At 42.2% G+C, this 22,298-nt stretch overlaps 1 protein-coding gene across 10 annotated transcripts in view; it reads left to right on the plus strand.

Annotated features, from left to right (window-relative positions):
- The window catches only part of MYO9A (myosin IXA), a 174,924-nt gene that overhangs the window by 85,906 nt on the left and 66,720 nt on the right, over positions 1-22,298 (plus strand). For 8 of the 10 annotated variants that reach the window (XR_014162892.1, XM_081888342.1, XM_081888341.1 and 5 more), the window contains 12 exons: positions 11-86; positions 243-386; positions 1,289-1,328; positions 2,237-2,359; positions 3,995-4,075; positions 5,304-5,414; positions 6,437-6,559; positions 7,629-7,778; positions 9,082-9,401; positions 9,960-11,597; positions 12,660-12,747; positions 13,517-13,732. Coding sequence is in view for 9 of the 10 variants with exons in the window: in XM_081888342.1 (XP_081744468.1) it covers positions 11-86; positions 243-386; positions 1,289-1,328; positions 2,237-2,359; positions 3,995-4,075; positions 5,304-5,414; positions 6,437-6,559; positions 7,629-7,778; positions 9,082-9,401; positions 9,960-11,597; positions 12,660-12,747; positions 13,517-13,732 (3,110 nt within the window). In the remaining variant the exon portion in view is untranslated. The remainder of the gene's footprint in view (positions 1-10; positions 87-242; positions 387-1,288; positions 1,329-2,236; positions 2,360-3,994; positions 4,076-5,303; positions 5,415-6,436; positions 6,560-7,628; positions 7,779-9,081; positions 9,402-9,959; positions 11,598-12,659; positions 12,748-13,516; positions 13,733-22,298) is intronic. The other 2 variants (XM_081888336.1, XM_081888340.1) reach the window with 2 other exon arrangements.

Here is a 22,298-nt window from a genome sequence, read left to right on the forward strand (position 1 = left end):
GCTGCCACAGGTATTGCCCGCAAACGTCCCAGAACACCACTTTCAGATCTGCAGGGAGTTAACACTATCAATGAGAAAAGTCAGCGGTAAGTCAGATTGTGTATAAGTGTGACTGCTAGAGCAAGAGCTTTACATATGAAATTGTGACTTTGGAAAAGTTACCTTTCTTACAAAAAAATTAATACCTGGTATATTCTTTGTGAAATCTAAGCAATAAAGTGTATTTGTTTCCCACATTGCAGTGATATGTATGGAGTTGGTTGGAACAGCAAGATGGGCGTGCGGCAGAGCAGACTCTCCAGCCAAAGCAGTTTCCTCGACAAAGATGGGATATTTGTGAATTCAACTAACAGCAAACTCTTGGAGAGAGCCCATGGCATCCTCATGTTAGTTCATATTTGTTCTTTGTTACAAAGATAAACTGATCTCTAGGGATAGCAACAAACATGGGACAAGCTGGGGGTAAGAGAGATCTCTATTACCCTTCAGCATTCATCACCCAAGGAACACAGATTTACAATTCAGAAATCCTCAAAAGTGTATCTTAAATCTGGATGATGAGGTAGACTGCAGAACTGGGACACTATAAAATACATGGAAGCAACCTTTGAACTGTTCTAGGCCCCCATTGCTCTCTTCTGGTCTTGGGAGCTGACCAGAGACTCTGATCAGTAGAGCCAGAGTTTTTATTATGAACATTCATTAAATTAAAAGGGGTTCCTGTGTTACACAAATCTCCTTTTAGTTATTTGTGAAAGTATTGTAATCACATCAATTATATTCTCTTTTATAATTTCCAAATACCCCTTCAAAGATACAGCTGGAAGAATATGGTATCTGAATTAATTGTCAAAGAATGTCTGCAGTTCTAAAGAAGCTTGTCACTAGGAGTTGAGTGGGTTTGAAAAAAAGATGTGTGAAACTTGTATTTTCAGTTCAGTATCTCTTCAGATGGATCAGGCATAGGCAAACTCCGACCCTCCAGATGTTTGGGACTACAATTCCCAACATCCTTAGCTAACAGGACTAGTGGTCAGGGATGATGGGAATTGTAATCCCAAACATCTGGAGGGCCGGAGTCTGCTATTCCTGAAACAGATGCACACACTTCCACAAGCAAGAGTGCGAGTGACCACATGAAACCAGCACTCACGATAGATTTGTTGACACTGCACTAGTACATGCTTTGCCATTACACCAGAAGCAAATGTTTTTCTCATGAAAGTTTACAAATTAGCATTAACATGTCCCTGCTGCTTTAATATGGATCTTTGTTGCTTCTTCCTAGGCGAAACAAGAACTTCAAAGCGAAGCCTAACCTTCCAAAGGTGAGAGTACTAGAGCTAAAGAACCTGAGCTAACATATTTAAATTAGATTAATTTCACAAATGATGCTCTTTTTTACAAGGCTATTCCTTTTTCATAAGAAAGCATACAGAAAGTGTACACTGTCCATGAACTCATAGTGTGGTTTTCACCATGTGTACAACTGATGTACAGTGGTACCTCTAGTTATGAACTTAATTCATTCTGGAGGTCCATTCTTAACCTGAAACTGTTCTTAACTAGAGGCGTGCTTTCACTAATGGGGCCTCTTGCTGCCGCTGTGCCGCTGGCACACAATTTCCATTCTCATCCTGGGGCAAAGTTCTCAACTCGAGGTAACTCTTCTAAGTTAGCGGAGTTTGTAACCTGAAGCGTTTGTAACCGGAGACATTTGTAACTCGAGGTACCACTGTATGAATGTGATGGGCACATTTGCAAACCAGATAAACTGCTGTGAGCACCACAACCACAGAGACTGTTAGGTTTTGAAAAAGGGGTTTTACTTTTTTCAAGTGGAGTGGGAGGGTGGAGGCAGTGGATTATTTTCCTGGTGATTTCAACTGGGATTGCATGGGCCCTTCTCCAGCTATAATCCCAAGGAAGATCGCTGCCGGCCCCCAGCAACAATTAGACTTTGAAGAGGAACAATTTCAGAGGCTTACAGCTGGAGGGTAGAGATTTATTCTTTCCTTGATAGTTGAGACTTCCAAAAGTAAACTTTGCACTTCCAAACTGCAATTGGGCTTGAAAAAAGCCTTCTATTGGCTACAGTGGAAGCCTAATTTCAGCAGGGGGAGGGTGGGGCAGAGATCTGTGAGTACCAAGCTCCACTGTTGGTTTCTTGCAAAGATTTGTGCTTATGTTGGTTCAAATTTCTCATAACCAAAGTTAGAATCTTTGTGTTTCTTAGCACTTGCTTGAAGTGAAATCGCTCAAGCACTTGACGAACCTAACTCTCCATGACCGTATCACAAAGTCTCTTCTCCACCTTCACAAGAAGAAGAAGCCTCCAAGCATCAGTGCCCAGTTCCAGGTAACTTACCATTGTTAATTTAATGAAGTTTAACTTAAGGAAAAACATGTGGGATATCTATTTCCAATGGAAATAAAATAGGGATACTAGATGGACTGGAATGCAGCCTACTCTTGATTTTAGAAAAACAACAACAACAATTGGTGGCAGTTCACATTTTCTTTATTATCCCTGGTTGTCCCATTCATTTTTACATCACAGTCTTTTTTTTCTTTCTTTTGGCCAACTAGTAAATTCTCTAGTTCCCTCTGGGCATTTCCAGCTCTATGTAAGTTAACTCGGTAACTGACTCGCATTAAAGAAAAGATTGTTGCAAGCCAAGCCATTTATGTATGGCTTAGATCTTCTTTAAAATCCCCTAGACATCAATCATCCCTCTGGGGTCATAGCTACCATATCACAGTAGTAGAATATATGCTTTGCATGCAGAATGTATCGGCTTCACTCCTATTACCTCCATTTTTTTTTAAAAAAAGGCAGAGGTAGCTCGACTGGGAAATAGAACTCTGATTCAGATCCTGAAGAGTTTCTGCCAGTCAGTGTAGACAATACTAGGCTAGACTGATTAATTGTCAGATGTGATATACAGTAAGTCAACTTGATATGATTATATGACTTTATATTGTGCATAGGCTGTGACTGCTAACTCCACAGGTGCCCATAGGAGCCCTTAATAAAGTTAAGGACATGAATTGTATGTATACAGTATACTAATTACCCATATACTTTCTGCCAAAGCTGTTTTAATTTCAGCAGCACTATGCTCTTTAAATAGCTTTAAGTAGTTTTCTACCCTTCTTTAATTAAAAGCCTTTATTTATTTATTTATTTATTTATTTATTTATTTATTACACTCATTTATTACACTTACACTTATTACACTTATTTATTTATTTATCACAATAGTCTATACACAGTGTACACTAGACACAATATGATAAGTCCAAAAATTATCTAACTGACACTAGTCCAGGACCATTTCGGCATTCCCAAGTCAGACGTTACAGAGAAATAGAGTTAGGTATCGTCAGTGTACAGATGACACTTTGCTCCCAAATGCCTAATGACTTCTCCCAGTGGCTTCATGTAGATGTTAAATAGCATCGGAGACATTATAGTTTACTTTGGCACCCTTTAATTCAAAAGCCAAGTGGTTCAGGTATGCTCATCCAGAGCTATCTTCTGAAACTGTCCCTGGTGATAGTCTGTCCCCATCAACAGTCTAACCGCAGAATTTCCACAAGCTGGAGCCTCCATTCCAGGCCTATAGGTAAGTGTTATGTAGCTGAACACCTTGTCTCTTAAGTAGATAAATGAAGCTGAATTTTGATTAAAATATGCAGCATTCCAGTAGGAGAACTGCTGACGGACATGGATGCTATTGTTCTGATCCAGTGACATGCTTTTGAAGATTTACATATATGTACTTAATGCCATTATTATGCATTGTATAGGAAAGCCATTTTCATGCCTTTGAATGTCTGCAATAAGAAGCAATATTATAACAATTTCTATTTCATATGTGTATTAAATTACAGTTTAAAAATAGCATAAGGAGAGGTTTGGCAACATGTTATTTTCTTACCAAAATAATTGTTGCAGAAGCCAACTCCATAATTTTATTTTCCACTTTAGGCATCGCTTACCAAATTGATGGAGACCCTTGGCCAAGCAGAACCCTATTTTGTCAAGTGCATTCGCTCCAATGCTGACAAGGTAAATGCCTCTCCAATCCCAAGTAATCCACAATGAAAATCAGTTTTGCTGGACTGTTACAGCCAATCCAAATAACTTGATTATACTAGCCATTGGCCATGACAAATCTGAATAAAAAAATAAATAAATGTAAAGGGGTGCCGTGCCCTTTTGATCTTTCAGATCAACAAAGCAATAATCCTCAATACCATCTTGCTATATATCAGGAGCAGGGATTCAGCTAGCAGTGGGGTAGGTGAGCTGGGGGGGGGTCACATTTGGCAACTGATGTGCCCATATAGTTTCAGATAGTACCTGGGTAGACCTGTCTGAAAACCCAGAACAAATTTTCACAGCCTTCTAGTGGCTATGGTGACTCATTTTCCAGAAGTAATGTATTTAGTGTTAACTCTGGAAGTGTATACTCAATTCTGACCAAACCAAGCCTTGCAAAGTCCATATGCTAAATATATTACTTCTGGTAAATGAGCCACCATAGCAGCTAGAGGGCTGTGAAAAATTGTCATCTTGGGGTCTCATGCCAAAGAGGACAGTGCTTTTTTTCTAGAGAAATAGGTGCCGGTACTCGCCATGAAGTTATTAGAGTAAGTGCCACACTTTTTAATAACAAAAGAGGTGCCTGTACTGCATACCATTGAGTACCTCCCCCCCCTTTTAAAATAAGCACTGAATATACCTCTCCATACCATTAGCCTTGGCAGGCTGAAATCTAGGATTCCTATGCCTCCCCAGGGATTGGGGACTAGATAAACAGACGGCTGATATTTCCTATCTAACTGCATTCTCTGGGGCTTGGGGGATACCCTGAAGAAGGCCTTTGACCAAGGACCAAGTTGCGCCAGTATCTGTGGAAGAGCCTTATTTAGGTGCCCAGACTGTTCTCTGTCTCCACTGGACTTCTCCCCTTTTCCTACTCTCTCAGGCTTTTTACATCCTCCCTGTCCCCATGCCCTTTGTTCTGCCTGAGGTACGGCAGCTGGGCTCCTTCCCTTCCATCAGGAGCATGACCGAGAGTGCTCCACCCTTCCTTTTCCCAAGTGGAGCCTCCTTAGAGGCCATTGCCTGGTTGATGCTGGTGGTGTAGACTGGGATCTATTTAAAGGGCAGCCATCAGCAAAGGACCAGTGAGCCCTGGTAGTCAACAAAGTCATCCATGGAAACTTGCTTACCTGGATGAACTTGCAGTCAATGTGTAACTGTTTGGCCCTTGTATGTTTTGTTTTTTCAGCTTCCCCTGAGGTTCAGCGACAACCAGGTGCTTAGACAGCTGCGGTACACAGGGATGCGAGAGACAGTGCGCATACGACAGTCAGGATATAGTTCCAAATACACCTTCAAGGTTAGATTATTTGAATCTCCCCAAAAAAGTATTGGTGAAGTGGACTCCAAGGCACTCTGGTCAGTTGGGCAATTCCTTGATTTAAATGTAGGTGAATGCATAAGTGTATGGAAAGTATTATTTCTGCAGCTAAAAACGATGCAACTGGCAGAACAAATAGCCATGTCAAATTAGGGCTTGCAAGCATGCAGAGATGTGGCTGGGAATATTCATTGTGAGCTCCAGCTGCTATCTGGCAAGGACTCAGAAGTAAATAGAAAATCAGTGAAGGAAAGGAGGGACCATGGGAAACACTGTGCAGGAAATAGTGATATTTGTGTAAAACATATTTGTGAATTATTATACTTTTACAAAACACATTTCCAAATCAACATGTTAGTTAAAGGAAAGGTTGACCATATTCCTGCTACACTAGTGTTATGCATCCCGGTGTCACATTTTTCATACAGCCACCAGAACAATGTGGGTGGGGAGAGCTTAATATTGATCCCTGCCCCACCCCCAGCTTTCATGCCTTTCTGATTAATTCAGTTGTGTAAACTAGAGAGCTTTGAATATAATAGGCAATTAAAACTGTTACTTTTCAGTATCCACAATGACAGCCCTTTTCAGGATTGCTATGTTTATTTATTGATTATGCATTTAGAACATTTGTACTCCACTTGTCAGCTGAAAAACCTCCCAGAGCTGCTTGCATACAATCAGTTAAAACAAAGCAGTCCCTTCAGGCTTATGATTTTAAAAAGCATGACACACCAGAGAAAGGGGACACAGAAGAAAGAGGAAAAAAGCAAACTCAGGCACCAGTTCCTAAATAGTAGTTCTTGAATGCGCAGCCAACATAGAAACAGCTCAGGGCAGAAGCTAGTCTTTCAGCAGAGCTGGTGGAATGATCCCTGTTTCTCATCTCATCTACTAAGGCAGCCTGAATTTCCATAGATACAGAGTTGACTTCAATGAACTTTCAAAGTAAAATGACAAACTGTGTTAAATAACATGCAGAGGTATGCCTAATTTTTCAGGAGTTCGTAGATCATTTTCATGTACTTCTGCCAAGAGGCATGATACCATCCAAGGAGAATATCCAAGAATTCTTAAGGAAAACAAAGACCAACTCTGACAATTATCAAGTGGGACGAACAATGGTACGTTCAAAGCCTCATTTCCCTTTTGCTCCCTGACACAATATTAAAATACATTTGTCCCTTTCTAGTATTACTTATGAGTGTACCCTGCTGCCATAGTGGTGTTTATCAGATATACAGTGACCCATTTAGCATGTATTGATAGCATAGAGTATAGACCACGGCTTATCAGTAGCAAGCAAATGTATGGGCTCCCAGAGAGGAGATTTGGGGTTTTTGCTCCTTGCCAGTCATTTTGCTGCTTCTCTGAGCTAAGCTTTAGTTTGGCTCAACATGTTGTTCAGACCTGAGCTCATAGCTTAGCTTTCTGCAGACAGACCACACACTGTAACAAAGGTTTGTCCTATGGTTTACAGCTTGTGGTTTGTTGGGGAGAGCTAAACCATGAACCCAGACTGGGACAGCATACTAAGTCAAACTGTGACATAGTTTAGCTTGGTGCAGTCCATCAGCAAAATGAGCAAGGGGGGGGGGAGCAAAGTAGCCACAATTTTAGTGTTGCATGTAAATAAGACAATGTCTGGTAGAACTCAAAATTACAACTCCCCAAGACTTTTTTTGCCACACCAAAGTTGCCCCAGACTCTAGAATGAGGCAACTCACCTTTCAGTTCATTTTCAAGTACGTGAACATCGGTTGGAATTTCTTTCTGAAGGAGGGGAGAGAAAGATTCTGAAGTAAATGTGACCCTTATTTTATTTAAAAGGCATTTTGTGGATTTGCTTCACTGTGTGTCTTAAAAAATAAAATAAAATATTTAAATTTGTGGTGATTCCCTCATCCCCTTCATTATTATTTTTTAAAGTATTCAGGCTGCAGACTTGAGGTAAACCCCCCCAAAAAGTTCATAAGATTCCATATGTTCAGCCAGTTGTTTCCCTGGATGAATATTCAGGCTCTTTTTCCCTTGCGAGTGCCGAGATTGGTGGGCAGAACAGGTTCTTCCTTTGTTTTGTTACTTACACCATTGCAATTATTTTGCAGAAATCTTTATATGTGCCTGGTGGGGAACTGACAGTAATTTGTTCATTAATAAATAGGCATTTATTATTGCTCTCCACATTGTTAGGTTTTCATGAAAGAGCAGGGACGTCAGCTTCTACAGGGCCTGTTGCATGAGGAGGTGTTGCGAAGGATCACTCTGTTGCAGAGCTGGTTCCGCACTATGCTCTACAGGAGGCAGTTCCTGAATTTGAAGCAGGCAGCTGTGGTCATACAGGTGGGTGTCAACAGTGTGATTTCCAGTAATTTCAGACATTTAGCATGCCTGACGTTTATCTCAAGACAAAAGCTGTTTCTTTTATGTTACATATAGGCCTGGTTTGTACATAACACTAAGCCAAACCATGCCTTCCTTTGCACAAGCAAATGTGTACACTCCCAGAGAGGAGATTGTGAATGCTTTGCTTCTCCTCAGTCATTTTGTTGCAGCACTGTGCTGATTTTGAACAAAGACTTGGGGTTAAACTCGCTCTAGACAAACTGCAAACAGTAACCAAGGTTTAGCCTATGGTTTGCAGCTCATGATTTCTCTAAACCACGAACCTGGGTTTGGACAACACACAGCCAGACTTAGCACAGCACAGTGCAGCAGTAAGATAATCAAAGGAGGAACAAAGTGATCACAATCTCCACCCCAGATTTTGCTCATTTGCACAAAGCCATGGTTTGGATGACACACTAAACCAGAGCTTTCCAAACCAACCATGTTGCTGACAAACTTTTTAGATATGCATCATTTTGCCAGCACACCGGAGGTTAAACTAACTCCTTATAAGAGCATTCGTGTGACATACTGCACGATCATTTGTGCGACATACTGCACACTGCAGCTGACGCACTAACGTGTCACGACACACTGTTTGGAAAGCTCTGCACTAAACCAAACCATGGCTTGGCTCAATGCAGCGCAACAGCAGAACCACTGAGGGGAAGTAGAGACCACAATCTCTTATCTAGGAACATGCTCATTCACACTAAACCATGGTTTGGCTTAGTGTTGTGTGGAAATGAGGGCATAGTTAAGTGCAGAACAGTGGCATTGTAATAACAAGGAATGTGGAAGTTTAATACATAGTAAGGCATATGTCAGTATATTTATGCACAATTAAGAAAATTATTTTCATATCATGTGTATATCTTTACTAACACTAAAAGTCCCTTCTCAATTTCATTCATACCACAAAGTATTTGTCCAGGTTGTTATTGAAAACCATGATTGCTCTCTCTTTTGCTTTGCCTTCTGTCATCTTAAATGTCAGTAAAACACCAGCTTTAAAAATGCTTGCACCTCATTATTTTAAAACTTTTCCCCCCCTGAGTACAGATTAGTCATCCACAAGAATAAGAAAATGGCTGTTCAGCCTTTCTTCCTCATTCAATACCACTTGGTCTTATTAACAGGCGAAATTGTGGTTATGCTACTGAATCTTTGTTAGATATTGTTTTCAAGGATTTTTCTTTTAAGGGAATCTGACACAGTATGGAGTACTGGAAAATATTTTCTCTCACTTTTCCCACAGCAATACTGGCGTAGTTACCAAAGAAGAAAGCAAGCTGAGGAAGAAGAGTCCCTAAACAATTCCATCTGTTTAGGCAAGGCAGCAGTTGTTCTTCAGGCCTACTGGCGAGGCTTTGTGGCAAGGAGAAGATTTCAGCAGATGCGGGTGGCTGGCTTCATTATCCAGAGCTACTGGCGGGAATGCTTGAGGCACCGGAACGCTGCGGCTACCATCGTCCAGGCAAAATGGCGAAGCTACCACACCAGAAGTGTCTACAGGGCCAAGAGAAACAAAATAATTTTGTTGCAAGCAGCGTATAGAGGATACAAAGCACGGCAGAGGTAATACTTGTAACCTTCATGGGAGGACAAAAGTGCGTGTAAATCAGGAGTTCCCAAAGTTGCCAGTATTGACCCCTTGAAGTGCAGCAGGTGAATAGACCAAGGGATTGAAAGGGAGTAGAAAAGGGCCAAGGGGTGTAAAGAAGTTTCAGTGGAATGCTGCGGAAAATTTAATTAGCAACAATGAGCTCAGAAATAAAGGGCAATAAAGGGTTAATTAAGATGCAAACTTAATTTGGCTTACAGCATGGTTTTCATACTTGTTAAAGCCCATCACACCCATCTCATCTCTTCTCAGGTATGGTATGGTATTGTTATTAATTTCACTTTTCTTTCTTTCTTTTACATTTTATTGTTACTAGTAATGGTGATTGACTTAATAATCTTGCCATATTGCTAGAGGAACAAGCTTGGAAGAAAAAGGAAAGCCTCATAGAATTGTAGATTTGGAAAGTACCCCAAGGTTCATCTATTCCAAAGCCTTGCAATGTTTAAAGAGAAGAGTGAGAAATTTGCAACAAATAATTCTAAAATCTCTTTTCTTTCTTTTTAAAAAAGGTTGAGGATTTTAAAGGAGCAAAGCTTAAGAGAGGATCCACTGAGGAATGGACTGGCAGTTAAAGAAGAGGATGGACTTGCACCAGGGGACAACCTGGATATTACAGGTTCAGATCCTTCTGGATGGGAGGATCGTTCATTTGAAGAGCGAGTGAAAGCTGTGGAAGAACATAAGTCAGTGGTTGAAAACAGAGTGGGTCAGATTGATCCCTTGGATAATTCTGAGGCTTTATTGTACAAACACTATGAGAGAGCCAACAGCCAGGGTGGAGAGAGCATAGATGAGCAAGTTCTTGTGAGAGAGAGACCCAAGTCATTGGAAGACCTCAACCAGAAGAAAGGAGTTCGTGCAAAGCGAGAGAGCCGGCGGATGCGTGAATTGGAACAGGAAATATTTAGTTTGGAATTGCTTAAGGTCCGGTCCACTGGTGGGGCTTCTCCCTCAGAAGAGCAACAGTGGTCACCAGAGATTATTTCTGAAGACATGCAATCTCCTAGGGGAACTCCAGAGAGTGAAAGCTCTCAGGGAAGTCTAGAGATGCTGAGCCATGAAGACACTCAGAAGGGCAAGCAGGACCCAACCTCGCCGCACGAGCCAGTTCCCAGAAACTCGTTACCAAACAGCCCTAAATCTGACAGTGTTAAATGCATCCCCATCCTTGATGCAGATGTAAATAGAAATGTGTTGGGTGGGAAAAGTTTGGCCTCAAGCTCTGAATTACCAGAGTGGCTTGCTGCTAAAGATGGGTCAGTTTGCGATTCTCAAGGCGTTGTCTACAACTTGCACACAAGAGAGCCACTCATTTCAAGCAGCCTACCTACATTTTACCTGCCGCCACAGGACAGTCTCAGAGCTGGCCAGTCAGTTATAGAGAACAATTTAAGGAACAAGCGAATGGAAATAGGGGGGAAGTTTTTGTTCCCAGAAGCCAAGCATACCACTGACCTGGACGGGGCGGGGCAGAGCAGAACCTTTCATGGGGAATGTCAGCCTTCCTTCAGAGGACAAGAAGGCCCTGCTTCAGAAATGCTATCTTCAGATCCAGTTATCAAGAAGCTGGAGAAGTTAAATGTGGAGAAGGAAGAGCGCCAGAAACAAAAGCAACTGCAGAACGAGAAAGAAATGATGGAGCAGATTCGACAGCAGAAGGAAATTTTGGGGAAGCAGCGTAAAGTTTTTGAGCAGCAGAACAGGGTCAGGGAGTCCTCTCAAGGAGCCTCTATCAGGTCACCAAAGAAAACGGACAAGCCTCAATCTCTCATTGGGAGTCCCCAGAGCAAAGAGGAGCCTTGTCTTACAACAAGTGCAGGGCCCACTTCAACGGTAGATATTAAAGGTCTTACTGTCACAACAAAAAGAAGCCCACCTGCTTGCCAGAAGACCCAGAAAGAAAAGACTATCATCATGATCCTGGAACGAAAGGAAGACAAGACCCCAGTTGTTCAGCAGTCTGCTGGAAGAGATCAGTTAAACTGGCAAATGGCTGCTGAATCTCAAGAAGGCTCGAGCAATCTGCCTGCAAGAGAAAAACGGTTCAGGTTGCCCCGAATTCCTCGCCAGGGTACTGAAAGCTCTTCTAATGAAACTAGAGGTGGTTCTATTTTCTTTACCCCAAAGGATAGTCATGTGGGTCTTAAGTGAGTATGATGTTGCAGTATTTCTATTTCATTTTCACTTTCACAAGGCCTGAGCTGTCCTATAAATATTAACTGCTTGGAGGAAAACCAAAGGATTCTTCCCCCAGAAAAAGCATGCACAGGAAAAATTCAAACATCAAAATGGCATTTGTTTCTTTTGTTTATCTGTAGTGTTCCTGTAGTAGATATATATATTTTAGTGTGTATATATATATGTGTGTGTGTGTGTGTGTGTATATATATATATATATGTATGTATGTTCTGTTTTTTCCATTTGTATGCATATTGACATTTACACAGGAACATGTGTGGCTTACCTCCAACCCAGAACAGTATTAACGGGGAGAGGGGTCTATATATACACCTATTGATAGCAATGAAGTTGGGAGTGTGTATGTGAAAGAATTTCACTGATTTACTCTGTGCTTAAGAAATCAATATTCTACCCCTAAAGTTAAAATTCTTCAACCTATATAAAGTATGCTTCTTAAGTTGATTTACAATATTTTATATTTTCCACAATCTAGGTCTCTGCTATTCACGGGGGGGGGGGGTAAGAACCTATTCAGAGTGCTGAAGCACCTGTGCTCTTATTTGGTCATCTTCAGTTTCAGAAACTTTACCCAGATACCGGCTATACACTTCTGAGACTGGGGGTATAGTATAGTACTGGCCGAGAGGCTTTGCTATGAATAGCAGAGGGCTCAAATCTTGCTCTGTCATGAACTAAATTGGTGGCCTCAAGCAAGCCATTCCATCTTAGCTCTCTCCTGTCCCATAATATGGTGTAATAATCCTGATTATTTTACACGCAGGATAATTGCAAGGATTTCAGCAGGGTTGCAGACAGTGTGGCCCTCCAAATGTTGGTATGCAACTCCCATCAGCCATCAGCTGGCTGAGGCTGATGAGAATTGAAGTCTAGCAACAATTGGAAGGCCGAGTTTCCATCCCTGGATTATAACAATGTATGTGACTTGAAGGTGCCTTTCCCAAACTATGCATCCTGGAGTATGTATCGGACCTGTTGTGGGTCAATCTGCAATAATTATGTTTTCTAGTTTCAGCAAAGAATCTTCAGCATGTCCATTGCTTCCAAAAGAAGAACATAAAAAACCATCAAAGGTTTCTGGACAAAGTAGGGGAGAGGTACGCAACAACCTTTTATTTCTTCGGTAGAATTTTTGTATTCTGTTGGTTACCTAATAATATGAGAGTAAAGGGGTGGAGCAGGATTTTATCAGTAGGGAAGCAATTGCAAGGTTTAAGAGTGCTCTACAGACAGCAATACAAAGATAAACCATTCACTTGGTTTTCACTGAGGTAGTAAGGGTGTTTGCGGACTGTACTACTTCAGGCTACAGGTGCGAATTCACATGAATGAATGGTCCTTCAAAATAACAAATCTGTGCACATAGAAAACTAGCATATTCAGGAAGCAAGCTAGGCAAAGACCATTCTCCCCAATATTTAGCTTTCTAGATGGAGGGAATATTTTTTAAAGAAGAGCATTCAATCATCTAAGTGCCCACCTGCAGTCTGAAATCCAGCCCAGCCACTGGATTACCATCTCGGTGAGAACTGAGTCCAAGTCCTGCCCTGAATAGACCCTTCACATAAGCTGTGTCAAAAGCAATTGTGCTGTCTGTTTCTGTCCCCGTCCCCCCCATTATTTTTATTGGCCTCCATTACAATACATTTTCTTTGTGCTGTCCTTCATTTTTGTTGCTTACTACCAACTTGTTAACTCCCCCCCCCAAAAAAACCCTTGCATTTGGAAATTAGCTTTTTTTTTTAATCCTTATGGTTGCATGTTCCCCTTTGTTTGACTTCAAACAGCAGCAGAATCACCTGTTGTCCTTTTTGTTTGTTTGTTTAAAGCATTTTCATGTTATTTGTTTTATCGTTTGGTATCAAGCAGGTTGCCAGACCAGCCCATAAAAAGAAAGCCCGCATGGCACGGACACGCTCTGATTTCTTGACTAGAGGTGCTTTTGCTGATTGGGAGGGGGATACGGAGGAAGAGGATTACGATGACAGTTTTGAATTCCTTCTCTCCCTTGACCAACCTCTTCACCCTGAGCCCGGCTGTGCAGCCAGACTTGGGCAGCCCTGTCACAGTGACTCTGAAATGGTAATTGATCCAACACACAGCTGTGTGGGAGCATCTCTTGGCTAACCAGTAGCTGTACTGACACCTTCCACTGCTGTTTCTCCCTTCTTGTAGTAGCCTGTAACCTCCGAGAACATAGTCACAAGCATGTTTCATTTTTCTCTTTACTTAACGGTATTTATATACCGCTTGGTTGCAATAAAACCTCTACGCGGTTTACAAACAATAAAAATAAAAGATAAACATTATCCTTTAATAGTTAAAAACAGATACTTAAAAACATTCAGAAGAATCAGAATGAGAAGAATCATTATTTGCATCAGCTACTAGCCATAGCAATAAAATAAAATGTACTGAAGATAGAGGTAAAAACTTAACTATATAAAATACATTTTGGAGGTTTACATCAATAAGCAAATAATAGATCTTATTCTAATTGCCCCCACTAAAAACCTTGCAGTTTTTGCTGTCACCTGATCATCTTGATCTGCTGAAAGTAAAGACACAGCGATGGTTGAGCGACCTGCCATGGACAATAATAGAGGGGTAATTCAGAGGATTTGATTCAAACAGTAGGCTAAAAAGACATGTGCTTTAATCTCAGCTTCTACATGTCCAGATAAACAAAAATGTTTTAATCAGGTGTCAAAAAGAGCACAGATTACATCAAGTTCTTGGGATGGTCTGAAATATGGGGCAGCCATATTGAGTTATAGACTATTGTTGTTTCTCTCTGTAAGTTTCCAACACTTCATCCTGACTTGGAATGACTTCATCCTGACTTGCAGGTGAAGGGACTTCTTTTGGCAAGTACATTATTGAAGAGCAATGGTTGCATCACCAGGTGCAGGGAACATGATTAACCCCCACACCAGTGGCATTCTTGACTAGCCATTCATGCCTACCCTTCAAAGAAAAACCGATTGCTCTTGGAGCACCCTTCTGGTTGCAGCACAATCTGCTTTATATCTCTGACACATTTGTTTTATCTTATTCATAATCTGCCTGCTCATAAATATCATATTTCTGTACAAATAAAATCATTAAAACCTCATAAAATGATAAAATCCTAAAATGCAGAGCAAGTGATCAAGACAGAATGAAATTAATTTTCTAAAATCATTGTTAAATAGAAATACTTTGAACAGGCAATGGACTATCAAATAAAATAGACAAATATTACTGAGAAGTGGTCTGCCTTCCAGATTTAGAGTACAATAAATGGCCATGCCTGTTCCTCAGGGAAACTGGAAATGAATACGGCAGTGTGTTCCTTCTAAAAGTGGCGGTAGAACTGTTTATATGGAACAGCCATTTCCTAATTCCCTGGAGTTCATATTCATTAACTAGCCTTCAAGGCAATGAGTGCTTTTAAGTACTGAAAGCCATAGCATAGGGGCTTCTCAAGAGAACTTATTTTGAAAACTTTGGGGATATAGTTGTGTTACAACATTGCTACCAGAGCAGCTGGTTAGCATCTTCATTGATTCACTTCTTGTGGTTTTTACACAGATTGTTATGAAGAGCCCAGTGAGAGGGTAGTGAAGTAGCTTTAAGCTTTCTCCTTTGTGCACACAGGAAATGTGCTATGTTCTTGGAGGTTTACCTTGTTACAAATCACTAGTTTGACTATCAGTAAAGCTTTTCACACTGGGAATCACTGCTAAGGTGCGAAGGGTGCTGGGCTTACTGTTTGCTTGGAGAGTTCCATCCTCGGAAGGAGTTCCATTCATGCCACTTTTCAAAATGCTCCTCGGATTCCGCTGCCATAGTTTAACAGATTTCATTTGCATGCAAGTAGTCCTAAACTCTCATCTCATTTGATATTCTCTTTCTTCCTACGCTGCCCTTCGGGCTTCACAAGCTTTCTCACTGGTAGTTTGGCACACCTTTGGGGCAGCTGCTTGCACCATCAAGCTCTGCTTTTTAGCTTATGCTGAAATACATTCCCGTTGTTATGTATAAAAACTGTATAAACATGTACATAGTTATGCCATATCCATGTGTATAAGCATACTGCATAGGTATTTAAAGCTATGTGTGAATATTCCTAACATATATTTAGTTTCACTGGGCTTAAATTCCTGCTTTCCTAAAGTTGGTAGTTTTTGACCATTGGGGCCAGTTTCTCTTTCTAATCTGGCTAGTTAGAGTAGGGTACAGTGGTGCCTCGCAAGACGAAATTAATTCGTTCCGCAATGCCCTGGAACTCTGACTTTTTGGCTCCTGAATGCCACAAACCTGGAAGTGATTGTTCCGGTTTATGAACATTCTTTTGAAACCCGAACGTCCGACAGGGCTTCCGCAGTTTCTGATTGGCTGCAGGAGCTTCCTGCAGGCAATCTGAAGCCGTGATTTGGTTTTCGAATGTTTCGGAATTCTACTTCCAAGGTACGACTGTATGCAATGTGTTTCTCTCCCTTGAGCCTAAGAGAGGGTTTAGTCCTTTTTGTTTTCAAAACTCCTTAATAACATAAGTTATTAATCCTTAGCTTGCCTGTCCTCACAAACTCCTCCAGACAGTGTCTGCTTGAAGTCACCACATTCCCATGTTCTCAGGCAAAGAATCAGCTAACAGAATAACCAATCGCCAACTTCTACCACCTTTCCCCAATACCATTTATTTTTTGTGAAATACATTTACAATGCAAATAGAATACAAATACTAGCATAGCATTGATTTATAAAATCTGATTGACAGTCCTTCTATTGCTGACTAGCTTGGCTAACTGGCCGTGGCAAAGCAGATCATGATGCACCACTGCACAAAAGAACTTAAATCTGTTCCTGGACAGTGATAAATGTCGCACAGCAGCATATACATGAATATAAGTAGAAACTTGTTTTTAAAAAAATGAAGTTAATGGTTCTCTGCATTGAACAGCACAAAGTCTCATTTTATAGCTTTTATGAGTTCTGCACCAGAAATGACATCCTTTTTTGAATAACTTACTTGTGTGGTTGGGAGATCAATCTCAAGTTTAGGACAAAGAAACATTTTTTTATGTAGCAGGAAACTTTTCTAGTCTCATGCTGTGTTGGATATTTATGCTGACAGGCATGACTACAGGTTCTTTTAAAATCTTTTATTTATTTCAACAATATATTCATCTCTAAGTGGTGTACATAGTTTATTGTGATTTATAGTTCTGAAGCTTCTGGAAAAAATTCAGGACAGAGAAGTTGGGAGATTAACATTTTATCCTTCCAAATCTCTCTTTTGGCTGCAGTTGGAGGTGCAAGCAGAGGTTGCAGTTCATCTTCTCACGAAGTATGGAGATTGATCGCATTTCACTAGCCTGCTATTTTTCCAAAGATGTCAGCAAAGCAATAATACCTATAGTGAAACCATTCTTAGTTACAGATATAGTGAAGCTATATGGTCCTTTTATCTTCTACTGCATTACAGCCATGGTGTTTTCTCCTACTTCAAATGTTTGGTTGCTATAGCAAAGCTGGGTAGATTGTACCTGTGCACCACTGGTAGGGAGCATTGTTCAACCCAGGAGCCACATTCCCTCATGGACAACCTTCTGGGGCCACAAGGCTAGTGGCGGGCAGAACCAAAGGCCAAAAGTGAGCAGAGCAAAAGATATGACACTTACTTTTGCACAATAGTTTACAATCCAGCCACACACTTCAAGAGGTTTTTATAAACCCATACAGTGGTGCCTCGCAAGACGAAATTAATCCGTTCCGTGAGGCTCTTCGTATAGCGGTTTTTTCGTCTTGCGAAGCAAGCCCATTGACAGCGAAGTAGCGCTACAGCTGTCAAGCGGCTTCCAGCGATCAGCTGTTAAGCGGCTTATCAGCGGAACAGCTGATAAGCGGCTTAGCGGCTTAAGAAAAGGGCGAAAAAAGCGAAAAAACCCCGCGGGGGGATGCAAGATTTTTTTCGTCTTGCAAAGCAACCCCATAGGGGAATTCGTTTTGCGAAGCGCCTCCAAAACGGAAAACCCTTTCGTCTAGCGGGTTTTTCGTCTTGCGAGGCGTTCGTCTTGCGGGGCACCACTGTACATACTTCTCCATGATTATCACTTTGGATTTCATAGAATTGTAGAGTTGGAAGGGACCCGAGGGTCAAGACCAACCCCCTGATAGGCAGGAATCTCAACTCAAACATCTATGACAGAGGGCCATCAAACCACTGCTTAAAAACCTCCACAGCCTCCCAAGGGAGACTGTTCCACTATTGAACAGCTCTTACTGTCAGAAAGTTCTTATTAATGTTTAGTCGGAATCCCCTTGTTTTGTAATTTGAAGCCATTGGTTAGAGTCCCACCCACCAGAGCAGGAGAAAGCAAGCTTGCTTCATCTTCCAAGTCACAGCCCTTGAGATATTTGAAGATGGCTATCATATTTCCTCATATATTCTTCTCCTTTGCGATTTCCTCTTGTTAGTGTATATGAATAACTGAGAAATGAATACAGTTATTCAGAATTTAAGCAGGGAATAAGCTTGGATATTTTGGCAAGTGTATGTGGAATATAGTAAGTTAGAATCTGCCTTATAGCACTGGCTAATAAGAGATTCTCCAGAATCTCAAGATAAGGGTCTCTTCTCCCATCACCATCTACCTGATAGTTTTAACTGAAGATGCCAGAGATTAAACCTGTGTGCCAAGCAGTGATTTTGTCACCAAACACTGGTTCTTCTCCAAAGGAAAGAACAGTAGTGCATATAAGTGATTGAACTTCTTTTAAACAAGTTTAAATTTTTCTTTAGATTTCTGGAGCATTCTTTTAGAGTTGTTATTAATTTTTTTCCACTTGAGAAGTTGAGAGACTTCAAAGAAGTGTGACTAGGCCAAGGTCACCCAGCAGCTGCAGGTGGAGGAGCGGAGACGCGAACCCGGTTCCCCAGATTACAAATCTACTGCTCTTAACCACTACACCACACTGGCTCTCAATAGAGTTCAGGCCTGGTCCAGAGCAACTATACAAGGGAAAAACTCCTTCACAACCACGCAGCCAATCAGAGCTCTAGATTGAAGAATCAAAGCATTCTGAGTGATCGCTAAGCAACACAACTGCTCACTTGCTTGACAGTTTAAGCATCAGTAGGATAATTCCTGGTGTTATACTGTACTTCAGGCAAAAAACGACTTCAATAAGTAGTTAAAGATGCTGGCTTGTCTGAATTGGGTAACTATAGTTCCATGTTTCAAATGCAGTGGGAAACTTTAGTTGACTGAAGACTTTCTGGCTTTTCACAAGTGATCACACTTGGACTGCTGTGTACATTTCTGGTTACCACAGTTCAAAGATGATATTTTATAACTGGAAAAGGTGTAGAAAAACTCAAAAAAATGTGGGCAATTTCTCTATATGGAAAGGTTATGATATTTGAGGATCTTTACTTTCTTTTTAAAATGTGAGTGAGAAAAGTATGATAGTGGTATGCAATATTCCACTTGAGAATATTGAATTAGCTTTGAAATGTAAAACTTAACTGACTGAAGTCCTTATAGTCATTCATAGTCCATCCGATAAAGCAGGTGTGTGGAATCTTTGACTCTCCAGATGTTGCTCCCATCACCACTGGCCATTGGCCATGCTGGCTGGGGATGACTGTAGTTGCAATTCAGCATCATCAGGAGGGCCAAAGGTTCCCCACACCTGCAATAAAGTATGATGAGCTTGTCTACCAAAGCTAATTCACAATAGGAATGTGTCAATGTTTAAGGGGCCAGGAGGTGCTTGCTGGGTTTTGTTTCAGCTTACAAATGTTTACACTGATGCAGCATCTTCTTTGCTCATGGTAAAGGTGTTGCATCAGGCACAGCTAAGTACCCCAAACCCTTTGGCCCCTGTCTAGCAAGAAGGAGGGGAAACAAACAATTTTCCTGTTCTGCCTTCTACACATAGAAGCCCCAATGAACCCCCTTTTGCATGAGGGCAATGTCCTGACTCTTGTGACTTGACAGACCATATCCCTTGGGAAATTATGGTTGCTAGGTTTGGAACAAGCCAGGATCCTAAAACTGTTAGCAGACGGACTGAAATAAAGCCGATGGAATCAAGAGAGAAAAGAAACTGGGACAGTAAATGCACACTGGAACGCGCTGTGGGTTAAACCACAGAGCCTAGGACTTGCCGATCAGAAGGTTGGCGGTTCGAATCCCCGCGATGGGGTGAGCTCCAATTGCTCGGTCCTAGCTCCTGCCAACCTAGCAGTTCAAAAGCACGTCAAAGTACAAGCAGATAAATAGGTACCGCTCCAGCGGGAAGGTAAACGGCGTTTCCGTGTGCTGCTCTGGTTCGCCAGAAGTGGCTTAGTCATGCTGGCCACATGACCCGGAAGCTGTACGTCGGCTCCCTCGGCCAATAAAGCGAGATGAGTGCCGCAACCCCAGAGTCGGCCATGACTGGACCTAATGGTCAGGGGTCCCTTTACCTTTACCTTTACAGTAAATACACAACTTGCAGGGGTTACATACCGGAAATCGCACCCAAAGCCAAAATTATGTACAGTGGTGCCCCGCAAGACGAACGCCTCGCAAAACGAAAAACTCGCAAGACGAAAGAGTTTTCCGTTTTTGAGTCGTTCCGCAAGACGAATTTCCCTATGGGCTTGCTTCACAAGAAGAAAGCCCATAGGGAAATCTCCGGGGAACTCTTTTAAATGCTGGCGGTGGGGAGCAAAGCCTTTCGCCCCCCTCTGGCCTTCAGAAGAGGTCCAGGAAGGCCGGCGGGGGCCGAAAGGCTTTGCTCCCCACTGCCAGCATTTTAAAAGCGGTCCGGGATAGCAGGGAATTGCGCTGCGCTTTCCCACTATCCCGGACCGCTTTTAAAATGCTGGCCGTCGGGAGCAAAGACGTTGGCCCACCGCCGGCCTTCAGAAGAGGTCCTGGACCTCTTCTGAAGGCCGGCGGGGGGCAAAAGTCTTTGTTCCCCCCCACCTGCCTTCAAAAGCCGTCGGGATAGTGGAGAAACGCGCTGCGCTTCTCCGCTATCCCGGGAAGGCAGGCGGGGGGGAGCAAAGACTCCCCCCCCCCCGCCAGCCTTCAGAAGAGGTCCAGGACCTCTTCTGAAGGCCGGCAGAGGGCGAAAGTCTTTGCTCTCCCCCGCCTGCCTTCCCGGGACAGCGGAGACTTCTCCGCTGTCTCGGGTGATCTTAAAATGCTGGCGGGTGGCAGCGAAGCCTTCGCTGCCGCCCGCCAGCATTTTAAAATCACCCCGGGACAGCGGAGGCTTTGCTGCCGCTGGCCAGCATTTTAAAATCGCCCCGGGACAGCGGAGGCTTCGCTGCCGCCCGCCAGCATTTTAAAATCGCCCGGGGCAGCGGAGAAGTCTCCGCTGTCCCAGGGGCTTTTAAAATGCTGGCGGTGGGAAGAAAAGCCCTCCTGTCCCCGGAGCTTGCGGGGCGGGAGGTGGGGAGAAGGGCTTTTCTTCCCACCGCCAGCCTTCAGAACAGCCTTCTGAAGGCTGGCGGTGGGAAGAAAAGCCCTTGTCGTCCCCCCCCAGCCTTCAGAAGAGGTCGGGGGACAGACTGGTCTGAAGGACCTGGTCTGAAGGCGGTTTCCATAGGAACGCATTGATTGATTTTCAATGCATTCCTATGGGAAACCGTGCTTCGCAAAACGAAAAACTCGCAAGAAGAAAAAACTTGTGGAACGAATTAATTTCGTCTTGCGAGGCACCACTGCATAGTCAATTATATTGGGTTCAGTGGGGGGTTGAATTGTGCAAATTTCCCCCCCCCAGACACCCACCTCCTTTCCACTCCCCTTTTAATTTATTTTTTTAAACAACAACAACTATAATCCGTCTTTTTTGCCAAACACATAAAGCAGAATGCACACGAGTTAAATGTCCATAAATTACAGGCTTACTCTACAATTTTACAGAGAGTAAATGGAACAAAAGCAGTGTATAATATTATATCTACATTACATTACATTATATAATATTTGGAGAAATAGAGTTCAGGCCTGGTCCAGAGCAACTATACAAGGGGAAAACTCCTTCACAACCACGCAGCCAATCAGAGCTCTAGATTGAAGAATCAAAGCATTCTGAGTGATCGCTAAGCAACACAACTGCTCACTTGCTTGACAGTTTAAGCATCAGTAGGATAATTCCTGGTGTCATACTGTACTTCAGGCAAAAAACGACTTTAATAAGTAGTTAAAGATGCTGGCTTTTCTGAATTGGGTAACTATAGTTCCTTGTTTCAAATGCAGTGGGAAACTTTAGTTGACTGAAGACTTTCTGGCTTTTCACAAGTGATCACACTTGGACTGCTGTGTACATTTCTGGTTACCGCAGTTCAAAGATGATATTTTATAACTGGAAAAGGTGTAGAAAAACTCAAAAAAATGTGGGCAATTTCTCTATATGGAAAGGTTATGATATTTGGGGATCTTTACTTTCTTTTTAAAATGTGAGTGAGAAAAGTATGATAGTGGTATGCAATATTCCACTTGAGAATATTGAATTAGCTTTGAAATGTAAAACTTAACTGACTGAAGTCCTTATAGTCATTCATAGTCCATCCGATAAAGCAGGTGTGCGGAATCTTTGACTCTCCAGATGTTGCTCCCATCACCACTGGCCATTGGCCATGCTGGCTGGGGATGACTGT

Source organism: Podarcis melisellensis (assembly GCF_964234715.1).
Source record: "Podarcis melisellensis genome assembly, chromosome: 14".
NCBI lineage: Eukaryota > Metazoa > Chordata > Lepidosauria > Squamata > Lacertidae > Podarcis > Podarcis melisellensis.